This window comes from Mus pahari, unplaced genomic scaffold (genome assembly GCF_900095145.1).
Source record: "Mus pahari unplaced genomic scaffold, PAHARI_EIJ_v1.1 scaffold_8054_1, whole genome shotgun sequence".
In the NCBI taxonomy this organism is placed as follows: domain Eukaryota; kingdom Metazoa; phylum Chordata; class Mammalia; order Rodentia; family Muridae; genus Mus; species Mus pahari.
The window spans coordinates 1-15,260 of record NW_018394149.1 but is presented as its reverse complement, the minus strand read 5'-3'; the positions used below and the strand labels follow the sequence as shown (position 1 = coordinate 15,260).

The 15,260-nt window shown below is 34.9% G+C and overlaps 1 protein-coding gene across 1 annotated transcript in view; it reads left to right on the top strand.

Moving 5' to 3' along the window:
* LOC110315889 (vomeronasal type-2 receptor 116-like) overlaps positions 1–7,643 on the top strand; it is a gene marked incomplete at its 3' end in the record, with an annotated part of 15,035 nt that extends 7,392 nt beyond the window's left edge. Inside the window, exons 2-5 of the mRNA XM_021189824.1 lie at positions 2,537–2,831; positions 3,164–3,955; positions 4,825–5,040; positions 7,520–7,643. Of these exons, the coding sequence (XP_021045483.1) occupies positions 2,537–2,831; positions 3,164–3,955; positions 4,825–5,040; positions 7,520–7,643 (1,427 nt within the window). The remainder of the gene's footprint in view (positions 1–2,536; positions 2,832–3,163; positions 3,956–4,824; positions 5,041–7,519) is intronic.
* Between the last annotated feature and the right edge of the window lie 7,617 nt (positions 7,644–15,260).

The following is a 15,260-nucleotide window of genomic DNA, read 5'->3' as shown; positions in this document are numbered from 1 at the left end:
AGGTGTTTCTCAGCCAATCGATATTCCTCAGTTGAGAATTCTTTATTTAACTTAGCGAAATCTTAAGACATCAGCAAATCATCTCTGCACTCAGAGAATCTATTCCTACAAAAATTTAATACAATTCTCAACCAAGTTCACTTTATTTTGCCTTAGTACCTTTGAGGGTAGGGCTACCCCAGAATATGAATGTTCTAGAAGAAACCACATTATTGACTCTTCCAGAAGTTATCAAATAGCAATAGTTATGTGCTTTTGGTAGAAATAGGCCTGATAGACTCAAGTTTGTGAGTGCCTAGCCCATAGTCAGTGGACTTGTTGGAGTAGGTGTGGCCTTGATTTTAAATTAGTGTGTCCCTATGCATATGTGGTTTAGAACACAAGGAAGCTTGGTTTTACCCAGTGACTTAACTCCTGCTTTTTGTGGATAAAAATGTAGAACTCTCAGTTCCTTATCCAAGACCATTATCGCCTACACACCAGAATGCTTTCCTCTAGTATGAAATAGTCAAGATTTCTGAAATTTAAAGGTTTTTGTTTTGTTTTGTTTTTGTTTTTCATACTTTTTTTCCCAATATTTTTAGGTATTTTCTTCATTTACATTTCAAATGCTATCCCAAAAGTCCCCTATACCCTCTCCACCCCTGCTCTCCTACCCACCCACTCCCACTGCTTGGCCCTGGTGTTCTCCTGTACTGGGGCATATAAAGTTTGCAAGACCAAGGTGCCTCTCTTCCCAATAATGGCCGACTAGGCCATCTTCAGCTTTGGTCATTCTGTGTCTTCACTTCTACCAAATGCAAGGAAGACAGAAGTAGATACTACAGAAAGGGTTATTGCTTTTCAGGGAAATGTTTTTAGTTTGGAGAAATATTGATTTTGGAGTTTTTTTTCTTTTTTAAGAAAAGTAGTGAAATCCTTTAAGTGCTGCTTAATGAGCCAATCAAGGAAAAATTTGAAAAAAGGTGTTGCTGAGTGTAATTTGACCTGTGAATCCTGGCTCAAGTGGACAGAGAGGAAATGAATGCTAGTGTTTACTAGACATTGCTCTTTAATATCTTGGAAAACAATGATGCTGCATTTTGACTGAGTTCAAAAAGTGACCGTGAAGATAAAGTAGTAATATATTTATTCCATTGGCAAAGAAAATCTCAACACATCCTCTTATTGATATTGGCATGTGATTATTAGTATTTAAACATAGGATGATATATAAAGAATAGTACACATCTGGGCAGTGGAGGCACGTGCCTTTAATCCCAGTTCTTGGGATACAGATGCAGGTGGATTTCTGAGTTCAAGGACAGCATGGTCTACAAGAGAGAGTTCCAGGCCAGCCAGGACTACATAGAGTAACCTTGTTAGTATGTATTTGGGACCTTTCAGAGTAAAATGTATTTTTCCACAAAATATATAATTAACCAGATAAAGCTTTGTTTCAGAGAGTAGAACACAACAAGTGTGAGTTATTGAGTGCATACCTTCCAAAAGAATATGATTATAAGTCTGTAATCCTGTGATCATATGGAGGGTATGAGAAATAAACAAGAGAATTTTTATAGGTTTGCTGTACAGAGATCTAGGCAAATGTGATAATAAAACTAAGAAATCCATCAGGCAGATATGCTGGTGCAAGTCTTTATTCCCAGTAGTCTGGGAAAAGAGACAGGCGGGTATTTCTGAGTTAAATATCAGCCTGATAAACACAACAACATGCAGTCAAGTCATATATACAGAGTTATTGAGTAAAGGAAGCAAGCAACTGAGCCGTAAATGAATGAAATGCATAAATGTATTAGTGCGTTAATACAGAAATACATAATCAAATAAATATAATATACTGTACATTAAGTTAATAGGAATCAAACTGGTGTTTTCTTGACTTGAATTTATTATTTCTGAACTATATACAAATGTACATTCTAAGAGACATACATGCACATAGTCACATATGAAAACACCATAATATACACAATGATAAAAATGTCAAGGGCAAGGCATTTTATGTTATATATTCAGAAACACAGGCAGAATTTTCTGTTTCTTTCTATGACATTAGTAATTACATGCTGCCATACTCAAAAAACTATATTGGAGAAATAGCTACCTTGGTCACATGCAATAAAATAAAACTGTGGATTATTATTTAATTAAGATCTGTTTTTAAAAAGTTGTTAAGTTGATATAAAAATAATGGATTTTCATATGTGAAGACCGCATAAGGCCAAAGATTTACATTCCAGCATATGGGCTCTTTGGGGGAAAATGATTCCTAACTTGTAAACAAAAAGTATAAAGAATCAATCTATGAAATATAAATAATATATACTTTTAGGATCTATAAATAATGGATAGCAATGGTAAAGGAGCTTACCTAAACTTATTTACCTAATGGAATTCATTTGGTCATGTTGAAGAAATTAAATTACATATGTTATAGATTCAAAATTAAATTATATAATTTACTGTATTAAATATGTAGATGTGTATGTTAAAGTTCATCATCCCCTTTTGTGTATTTATACCCCTTACACAGGTATAACTTTAAGAACTACCAGTATATTCTTGCTCTGCAATTTGCCATTGAGGAGATCAATGGGAACCCCAATCTTTTACCCAANATATCTCTTGGATTNNATTTCTACAATNTCAGATTCACTGNGAAGTACANTCTTNNTAATNCTTTTANTTGGNTCACAGCTCTNGTGCATAGAAAGTATTTTCCTAATTACAACTGTAAAAAGAGAAATTTCACTGCAGCNCTCACAGGAACATCATGGATAACATCTGCACAAATAGGGACTTTGCTTCAACTCTTTAAATTTCCACAGGTGAGAAAATTNGGATTGTGGGAACTGAGAGTCAGTTCTCTTTGTTCATATTAGAGCTGTCTTTAAACTAAAATAGTGATTGATCAATTATCAAAACACCAAAGAAATACTCAGAACATGGAGTTAAATTCTGATTTTGCTTCCTTTTAAAAGTAATATTATGTGTAGTAAATGAGATCAAGACCTTGAGACTTACAGGCCTAACAAAAATTTCTGTTAAATGTAGTAACTGGGATGTCCTTTAAAATGTTCTCCTGTCTTCTTCTATTGATTCAGGAATGACATTTTGATTGATGTTAATATTCTTTCTTTATGTATCCAATTTACTTCAGATTACCTTTGGACCTTATGATCCTTTATTAAGTGACCGGGGTCAGTATCCTTCTCTCTACCAGATGGCCCCTAAGGACACATCTCTTTCACTTGCCATTGTTTCATTGTTGGCTCATTTTAGGTGGTCATGGGTTGGCCTCATACTCCCTGATGACCACAAAGGAAATAAGATTGTATCAGATTTTAGGGAGGAGATGGAGAGAAAAGGCATTTGTCTAGCTTTTGTAAAAATGATCCCAGCCACATGGACTTCACGTTTTGCCAAATTCTGGGAACATATGGATGAGACAAATGTAACAATTCTTTTTGGTGATGTTGATTCGCTAGAAGGTGTAATGAGGAATATTTTACAAAGGTTATTGACACGGAACCTCTGGATCATGAACATTGAACCTCATGTTATTGACAGAGCTGACTATTTCATGGTAGACTCATTCCATGGAAGCCTAATTATTAAGCACAATTATAGAGAGAATTCTGAATTTACCAAATTTATTCAAACAGTTAATCCTAATAAATACCCAGAAGACATTTATCTTCCTAAGCTGTGGTATTATTTTTTCAAGTGCTCATTTGCTGACATTAATTGNCATGTTTTAGACAACTGTCAATCCAATGCTTCTTTGGATGTATTACCTCGTCACATATTTGATGTGGCCATGAATGCAGAGAGCACAAGTATTTACAATGGTGTGTATGCTTTGGCTCAAGGCCTCCATGAGATGACACTTCAGCAACTTCAAATGCAACCATATGAAAATGGAGAAGAGATGGTGTTTTTTCCATGGCAGGTAAGAAACTTTGTATTGTATTTTATTGTCAGCCCTCTGGCTTAAGAGTTTATCAATAACACTAAGTTAGGTATCATAAAATTTAGTTATCTTGTCCACAATCATGAATTGTTGTGTTTCTAATTTTACGTAGAAGTCAAGATAGTTTCAAGTGAAGGATGTTGTGAAATCATGTATAAGATACCAGGAGCAAATATGCTTAGTCAAAATCATGTTCTTGTCATCAATANCTAGCTGTACAGCCTTCTCATAAAAATAATGACAGTTAATATACTCATTGCTTTATATATTTGCTACATGAGAAATTAGAACAGGAACATTTAAGTGAAACAACGATGGTTGGTTTATACAGAAATGATGCCTTATTGGGGGGTTGGGGGGGACAGTTCGAGACAAGGTTTCTCGGTATAGCCCTGGCTGTCCTGGAACTCACTCTGTAGACCAGTCTGGCCTCAATCTCAGAAATTCACCTGCCTCTGCTTTCCAAGTGCTGGAATTATAGGCGTGTGCCACCATGCCTGGCTATGATTCCTTTTAATTAATTTCTTGACATCAGTATCCTCATTTTGGACCCTGTAGGTCTTAACATATTCTAAATGCAAATGAGTCTTGCTAGCTTTCAAAAACGTTGATCTTTTCAAAATCAGTTGTCATCGATTGCTTACTTGAGCTTGGCTCTTAGTTTTCACTTGAAGATAAATAATAATGGTAGTCTGAACACTTAGGTTTTCACTTAGTCATCATTAATGGAGACTTCATGAATGTTGATATTCACAGCAGAATTTAAGAACAATAACACACATTCTAAAACAAATGTTTTATTTTGCCCCTTGTGCACAATTAAATTTAAATTTATATTTCTCTTTAAGCTTAACGCTTTCCTGAAGGATATTGAAGTGAAAGACAAAAAGAGTTTAGATTGGAGCCACACAATAGACACTGAGTATGACATTCTTAACCTTTGGAATTTACCAAAGGGCCTTGGATTAAAAGTGAAAATAGGANCTTTTTCTGCAAATGNTCCCCANGGTCAACAGTTGTCTTTATCTGAACAGATGATACAATGGCCAGAAATATTTTCAGAGGTGGGTTATATATTATCTAAATGCTTAGTGCCTATATTACTAACACTATTATGTTTTCAAATATAATGATGCTTGATTCAAATAACATGACACTTTGATTATCAGTATAAAATACCATAAATTAATTCTAGTATACTANCTTTTGATTTTCCTTGATTCAGATCAATAAGTCCTCCACTGATAACTCATACGAAAATTTGTTTTACTCCATTTATAACAAATTAGGGATGTGACACAATCTAAAAGAAAATTTGCATCTCCAACTGACTCATGTGTTAATGTACTCTATTAAAAATCTCAATTGGAATTAATGTTATAAAACACTATCACTTTTATTTTTTTATTGTATATTCAAAAACCATGAACAAATATTTCCTTTATAAGAATGACTAAAGTTTTTTATGTTTCTTGAAATATCAGAATCTACCAAGGATAAAGCCTGACATCAAGTGGTTGTACTGTAGACAGGCATAGGAAATGTAAAGATAATGTTTCTATACACATATATTAGCATTAAATAAAATTACAAACCTGAAATTGAGGAAACATTTTAATTTTTTTTCAATTCCCAATCACTGTGCCATAATTTCATCAGAAAAAGTGAATCCTCTACAGTTTCAATAACTTCCTATATAATGTCACCAAAAACGGAAGTAAATATTCAAATGACTTATCCTATATGGAATATTTTACTTTCATAATATCATATAAGAACTTCATTAGCATCCATTAATTGTCTTTTGATTCTCCATATGTCCTACCTCATCCAATGTTTAATAATATCTTGAAAGAACTAACAGAATAATTTGAGAGTGCAAAGTATTATTTTTGGAAATGCATAATTTTAACATGTAAGAGGGTGCAGATGATATGATATTCTCTAAATGCAGAAAGAAATGAATACTGTAGATCTCTTCTATCTTCTCTTAATTGTGACATTCATACAATGAATAGAAAAATTTAAAATCCCAATGAACCTTTTCACCTTAGCTATATTTATCTATATATCTTATGAAATAAACATATGTACAAATACATGTTTTTGCTTCCATGATAATTATATATCCCCTCAAATTGACAGTCAAGATTCATACCTGTCTACAGTATAACCACTTGCTGTCAGGCTTTATCCTTGGTAGATTCTGATATTTCAAGAAACATAAAAAACTTTAGTCATTCTTATAAAGGAAATATTTGTTCATGGTTTTTGAATATACAATAAAAAATAAAAGTGATAGTGTTTTATAACATTAATTCCAATTGAGATTTTTATAGAATACATTAACACATGAGTCAGTTGGTGAATAGTGAGATGCTCAACACAGGTGTCAGAAAATGCAAAGACAGTATTAGTCAAGATGGATCTCATTGATTCTTAGATCATTTTGCTAATCATTAATGTTTCAAAAACTTGTCCTTAACGCTTTAAGGTTCCAAATATTTTAACACTAGGTTAATTCTCAGATGAAAATTTAAACATATTTGCCATTTCAGGTCCTAATCGTTTATTACTTTTTAAAATATCTTTTTAAAATTTTTATTATTTATTTTATTTATTTACAATTCAAATATTATCTCCCTTCCTGGTTTCCTGTATGTAAATCCCCTTTTCCATCTCCTTACCCCTGCTTCTATGAAGGTGCTGCTCCCATCCCTCAAGGCCTGACTCTTTGACAAAGCTAGCATTCCCTTAAGCTGGGAATTAAGCCTTCAGAGGACCAAGGGCCTCCCCTCCCATGGATGCCAGACATAGTCATGCTACCACTGTTGCTGTAGCCTTGTACAACTACCCATGTGTATTCTTTGGTTGATGGTTTAGTCCCTCGGAGATCAGGGATTCCTGTGAATTGATAGTGTTGTTTTTAGAATGGGGTCACAAAGGCTTTCAGGTCCTTCAGTGCTTAACCCTTCAATTGTGGTCCTTGTACTCAGATGGCTGTTTTGGTAAGGCACTACTGGAGCCTCTCAGGAGACAGTTATATCTAGCACCAATCAGCAAGCACTTCTTGGCATCAACAATAGTGTCTGGCTTTGGATTGCATATCTATGGATCCCTGGGTGGGGCAGTCGCTGGATTACCTTTCCTTCTGTCTCTGCTCCACTCTTTTTCCCTGTGTTTGTTTTAGGAAGGAGAAATTCTGGGTTAATATTTTTGAGATGGTTTAGTGACCCCATCCTTCATCCTGATGCATTGTCTAACCTGTGGATATGGTCTCAACAGGTTATCTTTACCTTTATGCAGCATATCAGCTAATGTCATCACCAATGGATCCTGGGAGTCTCTTGATTTCCTGGAATCTGTGACTGTATGGAAGCTATCACCACTTCCCCATTCCTTATTACTACCAAGTATCTTTTAAATAACTCTAGGTGTAAATAACAATACTCCTGTCTTCTGTTTATGACCTTCACAAACTCTGTTTTTATGATTTTTCTTAAAACACAAAGCATTAGATAAAGTTGTTCTCATTCTTTTCAGCTCCCTCAGTCTGTGTGCAATGAGAATTGTAAGCCTGGATTCAGAAAAGTAACCCTAGAGGGCAAGGCCATCTGCTGCTACAAGTGCACTCCTTGCGGAGACAATGAGATTTCTAATGAAACAGGTAAATGCAGATATTATGAAAAACTTCCTAATTCTCTACTGGATTCAAAAATACATTAGCAAGTGAAAAAGACCTGAGTAGAGTCCAATGTAATTATTTTTAATTTCTTCTTTCTTATTAGATATTTTCTTTATTTTTCAAACGTTATCCCCCTTCCTGGATTTCCCTCCTAAAATCCCTTATTCTCCAGCATTCTGCCTGCTCACCAACCAACACATTCCTAATTCCTGACCCTGGCATTTCCTTACAATGGGGCATAGAGTTGGCAAAGGACCAAGGGTCTCTCCTTCCATTGATGACTGACTATGCCATCCAAGGCTATACGTGAAGCTCAAACCATTAGTTTCACCATGTGTACTCTTTGTGGTGGTTTAGTCTCATGGAGCTCTGGGACATACTGATTAGTTCATATTGTTGTTGCTCCTATGATACTGCAAACCCCTTCAGCTCCATGGGTCTTTTCTCTAGCTCCTTTATTGGGGACCCTGTACTCCATCCAATGGATGGCTGTGAGCATCCATTTCTGTATTTGTCAGACACTGGCAGAGCCTCTCAGAAGACAGCTATATCAGGCTACTTTCAGCAAGCAATTGTTGGCATCCACAATAGTACCTAGATTTGGTGACTGTAAATGGGATGGATTCCTAGGTGTGGCAGTCTCTGGATGGTCATTCTTTCAGTCTGTGCTGTACACTTTGTCTCTGTAACTCCTTCAATGGGTGTTCCCCCTTCTAAGACAGATTGAAGGATCCATATTTTTTTCTTCCTTCTTGAGTTTCATTTGGTTTGTGATTTTTATCTTGGGTAATCTGAGCTTCTGGGATAATAGCCACTTATCAGTGAGTGCATATCATGTGTGTTTTTTTGTTGTTGGGTTACCTCATTCAGGATGATATCCTCCAGCTATATCTATTTGCCTAAGTAGTTCATAAATTTATTGTTTTTAATAGCTGAATAGTGCTCCGTTGTGCAAATGTAGCCCATTTTCTATTTTCCTTCCTCTGTTAAGGGACATCTGGCACCTTTTTGGCTTCTGGCTATTGTAAATAAGTCTCGTATGAACATAGTGGAACATGTATCCTTATTACAAGTTGCAGTATTTTCGGAGTATATGCTCGGGGGTGCTATTTCTGGGTCCTCAGGTGGTCCTATGTCCAGTTTTCGGAGGAACCACAATACTGATTTCCAGAGTGGTTGTACCAGCTTGCAATACCATCAGCAATGGAGGAGGGCTCTTCCTTCTCCACAACCTACAAAGCATCTGCTGTCAACTGAGTTTTTAATCTTAGGCGTTCTGACTGGTTTGAGGTAGAATCTCAGGGTTTTTTGATTTGCATTTCTCTGAAGACTAAGGATGTTAAACATTTCTTTAGTTTTTTCTCAGCCATTCAGTATTCCTCAGTTGAGAATTCTTTGTTTGGTTCTGTACCCCAATTTTTAAAAGTTTATTTGTTTCTTTGGAGTCTAACTTTGTGAGTTCTTCTTTGTACATATTGAATTTTTGTTCTCTATCAGATGTAGGATTCATAAAGATCTTTTCCCAATCTGTAGTCCTATTGATAGTGTCCTTTGAAGCTTCGGAATTTTACGATGTCCCATTTGTCAATTTTTGATCTTACAGCAAAGCTACTGGTGTTTTATTTCGGGAATTTTCCTCTGTGCCCATGTGCTCGTGGTTCTTCTCCCCTTTCTTTTCTATTAGTTTCAGTGTATCTGGTTTTATGTGGAGTTCCTTCATCCATTTGGACTTGAGAATTGTACAATGGATCAATTTGCATTCTTCTACATGATAACTTCCAGATGAACCAACACCATTTGTTGAAAATGTTGTTCTTTTTCCACTGGATGATTTTTGCTCCTTTGTCAAAGTTCAAGTGATCATAGGTGTGTGGGTTCATTTCTAGGTCTTCAATTCTATTCCATTTATCTACCTGCCTGTCACTGTACTAATACGATGAAGTTTTTCTTCACATAATTGCTCTGTAGTACAACTTGAGGTCAAGGATGATGATTGCAATAGTGGTTATTTTATTGTTGAGAATAGTTTTCAATATCCTAGTTTTTTATTATTCCAGGTGAATTTACAAATTGCTCTTTTTAAATCTGTGAAAAATTGAGTTGGAATTTTGTTGGGAATTGCAGTGAATCTGTAGATTCCTTTTCTGCAAGTTGGCCATTTTTTACCACTCGGAGGATATTTCTATCTTCTGATATCTTCTTCAAATTCTGTCTTCAGAGACTTGAAGTTATTATCATACAGATCTTTCACTTGTTTAGTTACAGTCACAACAAAGTATTTTATATTATTTGTGACTATTGTGAAGATTGTTGTTTATCTTATTTCTTTCTCAGCCTGTTTATCCTTTGTGTAGAGGAAGGTTACTGATTTTTTTGAGTTAATTTTAAATCCAGCTACTTTGCTGAAGTTGTTTATCAGGTTCAATATAGGAGTTCTCAGGTTCAATTTTTCAGGTCACTTATGGATAGTATCATCTACACATAGTGATATTTTGAATTCTTCCTGTCCAATTTTTATTCTTTTGATCTTTCTCTCTCTCTCTCTCTCTCTCTCTCTCTCTCTCTCTCTCTCTCTCTCTCTCTCTAATTCCTCTGGCAAGGACTTCAAGTACTATACTGAATATGTAGCAAGAGCGTGGGAAGCCTTGTCCAATCCCTGATTAAAGTGGGATTACTTAAGTATCTCTCCATTTAATTTAATGTTGACTACTGGTTTGCTGGGATTGTTGTATATTGCTTTTAATATTATTAGTTATGGGTCTTTAATTTCTGATTTTTCCAACCCTTTTATCATAAAAGGGTATTGGATTTTGTCAAATGGTTTCTCAGAATCTAATGAGATGATCATATGATTTTTGTTGTTGTTGTTGTTGTTGTTCATTTGTTTGTTTTTAATACTGGGTTGTGTTGATGAATTACCATATATTGAACCATCCCTGCATCACTGGGATGAAGCCTATTTATTCATGATGGATGATCATTTTGATGTGATCTTTGATTCATTTTGTGAGAATTTTAGTGAGCAATTTTGCATTGACAATCATGAAGGATATTGGTCTGAATTTCTCAGTCTGTGTGAAGTGAGAGTTGTAAACCTGGATTCAGGAAAGTAACCCTGGAGGGCAAGGCCATCTGTTGCTTCAAGTCCCCTCTCTGTGGCAACCCTCCCACTGTTCCTTAACCTGTGACTTCTTCTCCATCTTGACCTTTCTGCTTCTTAAAATTCTTAATCTCTGTGGGTTGTATCCAAGGTGATCTGTGCTTTTTGGCTAATATCATCTTATTAGGTGTGTACATGTGATGTATTTTGGGGGCATCTGTATTTCCTTACTCTGGATGATATTTTATACTTCCATCAATTTTTCTTCAAAAGCCCTTATGCCCTTGATCTTAATAACTTAGAAATATTCCACAGTGTAAATATGCCACATATTCTGTATCCATTTTTTTTTCTGTTATAGGGCATTTGCTTCCTGCTGTTGGCTCTTACAAATGAGGCCACTATAAACATAGTATTGCATGTGTCCCTGTAATATGTTGGGGAATTATTTGGGTATATACCCAAGAGTGGTATAACTGGGTCTTCAAGAAGGTCTATTTCCAATTTTCTGAGGAACTGCAAGAGTGATTTCAAGAGTGGTTGCACAAGTTTGTGATCCCACAAGCAATAGTGGAGTGTTTGACTTTTTCCACATCCTTGCCAGCATGTACTTGCACCTGAGTTTTGGTCTCAGTCATTCTAATTGGTATAAGGTGGAATCTCGGGGATGTTTTGATTTGCACTTCACTGATCAATAAGGATTTTACTTCTTAAGTGCATTTTACCTCTAGAGATTTGTCTGTTGTGAGTTCTCTGGTTTATGCTGAGTTACTTGATCCACTTGGACTTGAGTTTTCAGAAAGGTTATAAACATTGTTCTGTTTTTATATTTCTTAATACAGCCTTTTAATTAGAATAGCACTATTCATTGAATATGCTTTCTTTTTTCTTTTTCTTTCTTTCTTTCTTTCTTTCTTTCTTTCTTTCTTTCTTTCTTTCTTTGATTGTATGTTTTTAGCTTCTTTGTGAAATTAATAGTGTGGATATGTATGTGGACTTATTGCTGGGTACTCTCTTGTACTCCATTTACTGACCTGTCTATATATGTACCAATACAATATTTTGTTTTGTTTTTATCAGAATTGCTCTATAATACAGCTCAATGTCACAGATGGTTATTCTATAAGAAGTTCATTTCCTGTTAAGAACTGTTTTTGCTAATCTGTGCTTTTTGCTTTTCCATATGAAATTGAGAATTGCTCTTTCAATGTTTATGAAGAACTGTGTTGGAATCTTGATGGGAATTGCATTTATTCTGTTGATTGCTTTTCGTAGGATGGCCATGCATACTATGTTAATCGTACCAATCTATGAACATGGTTGGTCTTTCCATTCTCTGAGGTCTTCTTCAATTGCTTTCATGAAAGACTTGAAGTTATTGTCATATAGATCTTTCACTTGCTTGGTAAGAGTTACACCAAGATATTTTATAGTATTTCTGCCTATTGTGAAGGGTGTTGTTTTTCTAATTTTTTTCTCATTCTGTTTATCCTTTATATATAGAAAGGCTAATAAGTTATTAGAGTTAACATATTATCCAGCTACTTTGCTTAAGTTGTTTATTGGCTGTAGAAGGTCTCTGGTAGATTTTTTTGAGGTAGCTTATGTAAACTAATATATCATCCACAAATAATGATTGATACTTTAACTATTTCTTTTTAAATTAGTGTTGCCTTGATCTATTATTGTTGTCTTACTGCTATTCATAGAACTTTGACTACTATTTTGAATAGAAAACTAGAGAATGGGAATACTTGTCCCATTATTAGTAGGACTGCTACAAGTGACTATTTAATTTGAGATTGGCTAATGATTTGCTGTATACTGCTTTTATTATGTTCCATTAGGGCCTTAAATTTCTGATCTCTCCAATACTCTTAACATGAAGATTTGTTATATTTTGTCAAATGCTTTTTCAGCTTCTCCGAAGATAACCAAATAATTTTCAATGAGTTTGTTTATGTAGGGGATTACATTCGTGGAATTTTTTATATTCAACCATCTCTGTATCCCTAAAATTCTACTAGAGAACTCCTACAGCTGATATAACCACTCAAGAATGTAGCTGGATACAAAACTAACACAAAGAAATCAGTACCTTCCTATACTTAAGCAACAAAAATGTCTGAGAAAGAAGTTAGAGAAACACTAACATTTATAATAAACACAAATAACATCGCCTTCACATAGCTCTAAGAAAGTGAAGATCTATATGACACAAACTTCAAGTTTCTGAAGAGAGAAGTTGAGGAAGTTATCAAAAGATGAAAACATCTCCCTTGCTTGCAGATCCGTAGAATTAACATAGTGCAAATGGCCATCTAACCAAAATCAATGCCCAGTTTCATAGCAATCCCCATCAAAATTCAAACGCAATTCTTCACAAATTTTGAGACAATTATCAACATCAAATGGACACTTCTGATTATTATGAAGTGTCCATACTATCTTCCTTTAATATCACATTTCAATAATGATAAATAACGATAAATTTTACTCTCAAAATTTTACCCAAGCATAATCCTAACACACACACACACACACACACACACACACACACACGCACACGCACATGCACAAGAACACGTACACACACACACACACACATATGCAAATATATAAGAAAAGTTTTGAATGTATCCTGTTTATGCATAAAAAGATTCATTCATACACTAAGAACAAATCTGGCCAGTGTATTTTAATTAATTATATTGTACACAAATATTTAGCTGAAAGAAATGCTTAACACTGTACATTTGGATAGAATACTGATAAAAAGTTGAAAAGTAAGATAATACTATCTATTATACATTAAAATATCAATTCAATGTTATTAATGAAGTAAAATTAACACTCTAGTTAACAATTATATTTTAAGAAATATAGAAATATTGTGTAATCCATTGTCTTGGAGTTTTACTGCTGTAGGAAAACAACATGACAAAGGCAAAATATATAAGGACAACATTCAAATGGGACTGGTTTACCAGTTCAGAGGTTCAGTCAGTTATCATCAAGGTAGGAGCATAGCATCATCTAGTTAAGCATGATTCAGAGGAGCTGAGAATTCTACATCTTCTTCTGAAGGGTGCTAGCAAAAGACTGGTTTCATGGCACCTAAGATAAGGGTCTTAAAGCCCATGCCCACACTGACACAACTCCTTCAACAATATATACACTCAAATAGTGAGAACTCCCTGGACCAAGTGTATTCAAACTAGGACTTTCCACTCTCTGGGCTCCATTTGCATGTTTAAACACTTGAGTTTATGAAGTCAATAATTAGGTATAACATTATGAAAAAGTACATTTTGTCCAAACTACAACAATTACATATTTTATAACATTTTCAACATTAATAAAAATCCAAGTTCAAAATCTCTTCTGAGATTAATTCAAACTCTTAAGCAAGACTCAAAACATTTGGATAAATTCCAACCCTGGATATCTGAGTCTGACATCAAGGAGATCTTCAGATCTCCACTACTTTTTCATCTTTGTTGACTGCAACAAACTTCTTTCTCCTGGGCTTGTTCCAAGCCCTGCTAGCAGCTTTTCACAGGAGATATCCCATGGCTCTGGAATCTTGAACATTTTGGGGTTTCCAATGCTACTTCAACATTATGGCTTCTTCTTTCAATATCAGGGATCTAGACATGATCTTCTAGTCTCCTCCAAAAGGCTTGCAGTATTTTTCTAGCTCTGATCTCTACAGCACTTTAGTCCCTGGTTGATTCCACTATACTCATGCTCATGTTTTTGGAGATCATCACATGCTATTGGCATCTCCAATACACTGTGTCTTGCACTGCAGCCTGATGCATTTGTTGTTAATTTCATATATACTTATGAGACGCTTACTTTTGGTTATGAATAACTGTATAGAGTATAATAAGATACTAATATATTAATAATAATTTTGACTTCCATAATGTTTATTACATATGTTACAGTCTCTTATTTTTCTTCTATTTGTGGTAAAATCTATAAAATATTTTGTCTAAGTTTTTACTTTTTGCTCCACAAATTGCATATATTATGTTGCTAATAGCCTCTCATAGGCTCTCTTTATGGTGCTAAGCCTCAACTTCCTTGCATGAGCACTCTAGTCCTGGACCATGAACTGCCACTGAGGCTTTACCATCACCAATGCTATCTCTAGGCTTCTCAGAGTACCAAGCCTCAGTTACTCTCCTTGAGCCTTTCATACTTTGAAATCCAGTAATACCTGGGTGACATTAACACCAAGTCAGGTTTCAGGTCAAGGTAAAACCTGGGCTATCTGTGAAACACAGCTTTTTTACTCTCAGAAAACACTTCCCACATAGTTTCCCCTCAGTGATGCTGATCTAGACTTAATTATTGTTAATTTCTTTATTCCAGCAAACCAGCATCAATTGTTCTGTTAGTCTCTTCTTCTTCTTCTTCTTCTTCTTCTTCTTCTTCTTCTTCTTCTTCTTCTTCTTCTTCTTCTTCTTCTTCTTCTTCTTCTTCTTCTT